The sequence below is a fragment of the Engraulis encrasicolus genome, chromosome 14 (genome assembly GCF_034702125.1).
Source record: "Engraulis encrasicolus isolate BLACKSEA-1 chromosome 14, IST_EnEncr_1.0, whole genome shotgun sequence".
In the NCBI taxonomy this organism is placed as follows: domain Eukaryota; kingdom Metazoa; phylum Chordata; class Actinopteri; order Clupeiformes; family Engraulidae; genus Engraulis; species Engraulis encrasicolus.
This window is the reverse complement of record NC_085870.1, coordinates 21043059-21050558: the sequence shown is the minus strand read 5'-3', so window position 1 is coordinate 21050558 and position 7500 is coordinate 21043059. Positions and strand designations below refer to the sequence as shown.

The 7500-nt window shown below is 45.2% G+C and overlaps 1 protein-coding gene and 1 long non-coding RNA gene across 2 annotated transcripts in view; both read right to left on the bottom strand.

Moving 5' to 3' along the window:
• LOC134463161 (uncharacterized) overlaps positions 1-2909 on the bottom strand; it is a 14192-nt gene extending 11283 nt beyond the window's left edge. Inside the window, exon 1 of the long non-coding RNA XR_010037659.1 lies at positions 2188-2909. This is a non-coding gene — a long non-coding RNA (uncharacterized LOC134463161). The remainder of the gene's footprint in view (positions 1-2187) is intronic.
• A 100-nt stretch (positions 2910-3009) lies between these two features.
• Positions 3010-4818, bottom strand: LOC134463160 (potassium voltage-gated channel subfamily A member 3-like). The gene has a single exon (XM_063216393.1). The coding sequence runs from the start codon at positions 4728-4730 to the stop codon at positions 3183-3185; it is 1548 nt and encodes a 515-aa protein (XP_063072463.1). The 5' UTR covers positions 4731-4818; the 3' UTR covers positions 3010-3182.
• Positions 4819-7500: the final 2682 nt, after the last annotated feature.

Here is a 7500-nt window from a genome sequence, read left to right as displayed (position 1 = left end):
AGTGTATCAATAATATCTTCATTTCGGCCCACTGGTCAGGGCGGAAGATTCGGTTCTTTTGGTGAACAGGCTAAGCCGTGCCTGGAGCCTTGGTTCACGGTGAAAATGTTCAGTGTCATTTCAACATTGGTAGAGTAGAACCAACTAGAAAAGTATTACATTCAACTTGCTAATGGTCCATTACAATGTGTTGCTGCCTTTTCAGTGGACCAGCTGGGCATCAAGTCATTGAGTGCTATTGCAAACAAATAAGGGAGCCAGCCATCACCGCATTGAGGGCAGATGCCTTCTGTTGGGAATGGACTCACTCTACGTCAGTGATTCTCAACCTTTTTTGAACAAACGCACCCTTGGGCTCATCAAAATTCTCCCAATGCCCCCTTGACCTCATCATAAGCCTGACAATGCCCCCCTCAGTATATAAAAAAAGGTCTAATGTCCCCCAATGGCGACTAAGCACCGCCCGCCTCTCAGCTGTATCCTTCTCAACGCCCCCATAGAGCACCCCAACGCCCGCTGGGAGGCTGTACCGCCCCCGTTGAGAAGCATTGACTGTGTTGAGGGAGGCCTAGGAGGCAACAGAGCTGTCCATCTGACGGGCAGCTTGGCTAAACCCAGGCGGCCCTGGGCCCCTGTTGGTAAAGCAGCCAACCTGGCCAACCGACCCTCCTGCTCACACGCTTTACACCACGCAACCCTACGGCGTGGAGACGCTTCACACCAGGCCAGGGCTGAACTGGAGGAGAATTAGGGCCCAGGCCCTTTTGGCTTAAAAGGGCCCCTCATAATTAGCGGCACAGAACTGAATCACCGGTGGGCCCCGCACCCTCATGGGCCCCTATTTTCAGAAATGTTTAAAAAAAAAATCTGAACATTTCTGAAAATAGGGGCCCACGAGGGTGCGGGGCCCACCGGGAAATGTCCGCTATGTCAGATGGCCAGTCCAGCCCTGTTTACACCAGGCAACCCTATGGCATGGAGACTTGGCAGGAACAAACCCCTTGCTGCTCCAGAAGCCTTTGACGTATGCACAATAGATACCCAAGACTACATGTCTACATGTCTTGTCTACCAACTTGTCATAGCTACTGGCCAAGGGCCGAGCTGAAGACATGCCTTGCGAGAGCAATTCATCGTACAACAATAACAAACAACACCAGCAGCAACACCAACACAGCTTGAATGACTTAATCAAGATTTTTCACATTGCTTTCTTTTACGTATCCTTGGGACCGGAAATGAGAAAAACAAAAAATCATAAATAACCAAGGCTAAAAGTACACCGTCCAGCAAAAGCAGCCATTTCTGTTTTACTGCTGTCACGTTTAAGACCCCTGGGTAACAGAAAGCAATAACTGGATCAGTTCAACTAAATAAAAGGCGTCACATCAGGTTTTTTGCAGACACGTTCACCGAAAGAAAGGATTCTGCTTTGGCCTTCAAACCAGAATGTGAAATAAGACACTTAAGCTTTTTTGTAGCAAAAGTGGAAACTGGTTCAAAGTCAAAACATGATGAAAAAAATGTACATAGTCAAAAATAAAAAAATATTACACACAAATATACGGCATCAAAGCCAGAAATTATTTTCATTGTAGTGCATTGGTATGTCCCTTGATTTCCTCAAATGTCAAGTGTGTCTTATTTCCATTAAAGCAACAACAAAACCGCCAACTTTTGCTTACAGTAGACAAGAATAGAGTTCGATTTTACTGAGTGAATAGCCATACAATCTGTTGTCCGTCAACAGATTTCATTCATGGCTTGGATGCATCTTCCTCTTGTATTCATACACAGACTGTTTATTCCAGTAAGTAGGACAGCTTCTCCTGCTAGGGCCACTGATATGAATGCGCTATGGATGTACACATGCATATGTGTGCTGCTCTAATGATGTAGCCTATATCACAGCTTGTGCAACTTGATGGTTTTGTGTGCCATGGGGATGCAGCCAAATCTATTTTGGGTCGGGGAACAGTGTTTATTCTAGTCTCTCTCTTTTTTTTTCTCTCTCTCTCTCTCTCTCTCTCTCTCTCTCTCTCTCTCTCTCTCTCTCTCTCTCTCTCTCTCTCTCTCTCCTCCCTTTCTTACAACACAGTGCTATTTTGCTAGTCAAGCTCGTGAACCATCTGGAAGGTTACTGTGGAAACGAAGAAAGGATACCATGGTAACGTAAATGGGGGTTACCTTGGAAAATGAAGTCGCTATGGAGACTGCATCACAAGGCGGGCTGTGGGGCGTCGACTTGAAGGCGTGTCCTCGCTGATATCTTCTCTTCCACCGCTCCCTGGATGAAGGACGTCCGGCAGTCTTTTCCGTCGAGTTCAGTCCTCTTGAGAAAAACTTGCCCGTGCCACGTTTTGCAGAAAAACATGTTTACACACTACACCGTCGTTTGCTCGGCACGTGTTGTGATGCCAATTCCAGTTACTATGACAGTTGCCCATACACATTGCACAACACAAAACGTGCTACCAGGCGCATCACAAGTGACATTCTCTCACTTTTAAGTACCTCTGTCTTCGGTAAGATATATGTTTGATTAGATAGATATACCAATTTATAAAGAATCAATTCAACAACCATTTTTCACGACACCTCATAAGTTCACTTGATATTATAAAGGCAGCATAGGTTCTTTCTGTTCTAAACCGAACTTGCACTGAGTGATTCAACAGCTACAACAAAAGACAGGACCACTTCTACTTAACATTGCTCTCGACAACAATCGTTTAACCAGGTTTACGCGCGACACTTGTGGCAGTTGCTTTTGAACAACACCTTTGATAGATACTGAAAAGATCATATGTAACCTCCCACAGCGAGTATATGTAGGCTATGCATATTATACTTACATATCTATATATGAGACACTCAGAGTAAACAGAGACATTTACTTAACGTCCATTACAGAATGAGCACAATCATGTTTGACATTAGGACCCCTGTTTCCAGAGGCCAAAATTAAAGCAACACGTTGAGTCTGCACTGACCTAGTACTAGGCAAAACCAAAAGCAAGTCCGTTTGATTAATGCTGCCGGTGCATATTTCAGAAACACGAACCCTCTAACATACATGGAAGATCTGCACCCGCACATCACGATGGTTATACCAACGAATAATAAATAACTTCAGGTGTTAACCTGATGATATATATTAACTGACAACTAACTGTTTGGGGCTAGACATCGGTGAAAAGCTTTTTGATATTCACGCAGTTTTGGTTATTTTGGTTGGAGAAGTTTGGCTGCTTGTATGCGTTATTGATGCCCTCCTCTATCACCATGTACTCTGACTTGCTGAGCGACGAGGTGCTGCGTGTCCGTTTGAGTTCCTCCGTGGAGGAGAGGTGCTGACAGCTACCCACGTGAAGGTACTGAGCGTGCTCCTCGCCGTCTGTCTCGCGGTGGTAAAAGTAGTTGAAATTAGAGACTATGACGGGCACGGGGAGCGCAATGGTGAGCACTCCAGCAATGGCGCACAGCGATCCCACGATTTTACCCCCTATTGTCACTGGGTGCATGTCCCCATATCCAACAGTAGTCATGGTTACTACAGCCCACCAAAACGCATCTGGAATGCTACTGAAACTCGAGGAAGGGTCGTCTGCCTCCGCGAAATACACCGCGCTGGAGAACAAAATAACTCCAATGAAAAGAAAGAATATCAACAGTCCCAGCTCTCTCATGCTGGCTTTAAGAGTCTGACCTAAAATTTGAAGTCCCTTGGAGTGTCGAGAAAGCTTGAATATGCGAAAAACTCGGACAAGCCTAATCACCCTGAGAATGGCCAGCGACATGGCTTGCTGCCCGTTGCCCTGTCTTTGAGCCAGCTCCGTCCCCAGGGTAATAAAGTAGGGGATGATTGCCACGATGTCGATAATGTTCATGATATTTTTGGAAAAAGTGGTTTTGCTTGGGCAGGCGAAGAACCTGACTAACAGTTCAAAAGAGAACCAAATTATACAAAGAGTTTCTATGACGAAGAATGGGTCTGCAATTAATGTGCTGGGGCCGTAGGGGGCAGTTCCGTTGACTGTAGGAGCCACTGTGGAACGGTCTCTGTCGTCCCGGAATTCAGGTAAAGTCTCCAGACAAAATATTACTATTGAGATGAGGATGACAAGCACTGACACAATTGCAATGCCTCTTGCGGGCCCTGAGCTCTCTGGGTACTCAAACAAAAGCCAGACCTGTCTTTTGAATTCATGATCTGGCAAAGGGCGCTCCTCTTCTTTTATGAAGCCCTCGTCCTCTCGAAATTTCTCCATGGCCTCCTCACCAAGTTGGTAAAACCTTATTTCCTCTGAGAAAACGTCTATGGGAACATTGACGGGTCTGCGAATGCGTCCCCCCGACTGGTAGTAGTACAAAATGGCATCGAAGCTTGGTCGATTTCTGTCGAAAAAATATTCGTTTCTCAGGGGATCAAAGTAACGCATTCGTTTCTTTGGGTCCCCAAGCAATGTGTCTGGAAACTGGTTAAAAGTTTTCAGCTGCGTTTCAAAGCGCAAGCCCGAAATGTTGATGACGACCCGCTCGCAGCACCCGTGCTGGGGTTCATATCGATCCACGGGCAGGTGAGTGGGGAGCGCGGCGCTCTCCTCCAGAATGCTGTCACACGCAACAACTGTCATGATGGCTTTGTCCCTCTCTCCGTAGCTGAGCTCCTCGCTGCTGCCTCGGTACCTGACTGAGGGCGAGTCGATGAGGTTAAAGTGGTCATCCATACAGGTGTTAGCGCGCGGGGGGCAGAGGGCTCCGCGGCTCCCCCACCCAGCCTTCGGTTAACCAAAGCCAGCGCGTGCTATACTTTCCCCCGTCTCCTCTTCTCCCGTCTGCTGCCGCCCCACCGAGCGCGCGCCGTGGTTTATAAACACACGCCTATTCCCGCCCACGGCACGCATATGTCTGACATACTTACTCCATTCGCCCAATTGAAACCCAACTTGACATGAACAACAGCAAACCCCAGACGCGCGCGCCATCTCACTGTATTTGCCACCCGGAAAACGTACTTTTTAAGTACAAATGAGGGTCGCGACGCCTAAGGAAACCTCAAAATGGTTCCTCTTTCTCCCCAGCGCAACAGGATGAAAGCTGAAAGCAACACGTTAGAAAGTCCTTTGGAGACAAAGGCACAGCTGACCACATAAAGCAGGCTTTGGTGAATGAACACCCTGTGGACACGTGTCTGTGGAGTGAAAGGAATAATGTCAGGGCTGTGTGGGAGGGCGTGCCACGCGGAAAATAACACATTCAACAAGGCCACCACGAAAGACAGAAAGGATGGTGTGCTATAAATCAAAACACTAAACACAAGTCAGCTGATCGGTGCTATGACTTGCCAAATATGAATCGTTAATAGAGACAAGTGCTGATGATTTTGAGTACTAGGCCTGTTATTTTGCACATCGATGGCCATAAATAAGTTTTGCCAATGGCGCGACCCCTGTCCATGGTGCTGAAAAACTCGCAGATGTAAAAATGTCATTTGCGGTGTAGTTGTTTTGTGATCATACTTTGTAGTATTTTGTAGTGCAATAGAGATTTTTTCATGTGGAATGTACTTGCATTCCTGCATTGTGCAGTGGTGGCAGTGGGCCAGCAATCCCAACAACAACACCCATAGGCTGTATAATCCTGTTTTTCATACTTTGTGTTCATTCAGAATTCAGTGAGTTCATAAACAATCATGGTATTCATTTGTAAACACATTTCCCATCAGTATTTTCCTTTGCTTTCTTCCCCTTGTGTGCATTTCACTATTCTCCCCCCGTATATCAAATAAGACATAATCATAATAATAATAACTAAACATACAAAAAACTCAAAAAAAGTAAAGTTTAATCCTTTCACTACTGCAAACCATGAATTTTGATGCCCCTTCTACGCAATAGGCCTACATATCAACACGTCACAATGTGCAGAGTTGGGACTGTGTTTGCAATGATAACAATATAACCGAACGTTTGCAGTAAACAATGGCAGCCACAATGGCGATTGAATGTCACTTAATAACCATCTCAAATTTCAATTTCTTCCCATCCGCAAATATCTCTGTCTCCGTCTGTCTGTATTGTGGCATGGCCTTCTGCTGTGAAAAGAAACAGTTGATGTCTCACCACAAATTAATAGCTGGCTGTGCAGTGACACTGTTATGCAATGCACAAACAAAACCATTCTGCCTTGCAAGGACACAGCTTGTGTTTTCTCCTATTTAGATACAGAATGGATGTTTTTTTACAGGGCGGGAGAGAAGAAGACTGAATGAGACATATTTGCGTTGCTGTAATAGTCACCATGAGAAGGATTGCCATGGCAGACAAGCTGATGAATAGCAGAGACGTGGAATGATTTCTCTTCAGTCGGCAGCTCTTAGGTTGGCTTTTTCACTATTCACTCCTCAAGGCCACTGCGATGCTGCAGTTTTCTATACCAGTGGTTCCAAACCTATGGGTCGCTACCCAACCTTTGGGTCACCAAAGATCCACAGAGGCTCGCAAAGCCCTCTTGATTTTAAGGGGTTTAATTGTAATACCATATATAGCACATGTTGAATAAATGACAACGCATTTTATTAATATATGCACAGAAGCAACCAAAGTTAAGAGCTACATTAAACATTTATTCTGATTTTGAATGAAGACAAATTGAGGAATAAAACGATAAGTAAAATTAGTTCTCGTTGGTGGGTCACCAAAGCTTACAATGGTAAAATATGGGTCCCTGAAGAAAAAGGTTGGGAACCTCTGCTCTAAATCACCCCTCACACCCGCCCTACACTCCAAACAAACCTGGAGCCTCTTTGAGCATCCTCACAAAGCCGCACACTTTTACCCTCTCTCAGACAGCACATGAAGAGTTTCCTTGTGAATTTCTGTCATTCAAATATGTTTTTTAAACCTATATAAAATGCATTTTGCTATGCGATGGCCCAGTACGAAAATGTCAATTTCTCAAAATGTTCCAAAATGGATATACGTCATTTTGCAATGAAACTCAAATTAACTCAAATTAACTAAAAAAAACTCAAATTAAGCTGTGTTATTTTAACCCCCAGGAATTTGGACTAACACCATGATTCTAGTGACTCGTGCTGAACAGGCTCATGCTTATCAGCCTCTCATATCTTGACAGCACCTGACAGTGTCACACTTTCTGCTCACCATGTACACAGTCTTTCACCTTCTTTCTTCCTCACACATAACACGTTCCATCTCTTCTGTATCCCTCTCCTTCTGACTGCACTAAAGTGTGTTCACACAAGCCCAACAAGGGATGTTGTCTCGTGTGCACGTCTCTGTGCGTCTGTTTGTCAGTATGTCTCATGCTTTGCTTGCTCTCTGTCTCTCTCTCTCTCTCTCTCTCACACACACACACACACACACACACACACACACACACACACACATACACACATACACACACACACACATGTACGCACATACCCACACACACACAGACACACAGACACACACACAGACACACACACACACA

Excerpts from the sequence above, each read along its gene's own strand:
- LOC134463160 (XM_063216393.1), bottom strand. The coding sequence starts at position 4,730 with ATGGATGACCACTTTAACCTCATCGACTCGCCCTCAGTCAGGTACCGA.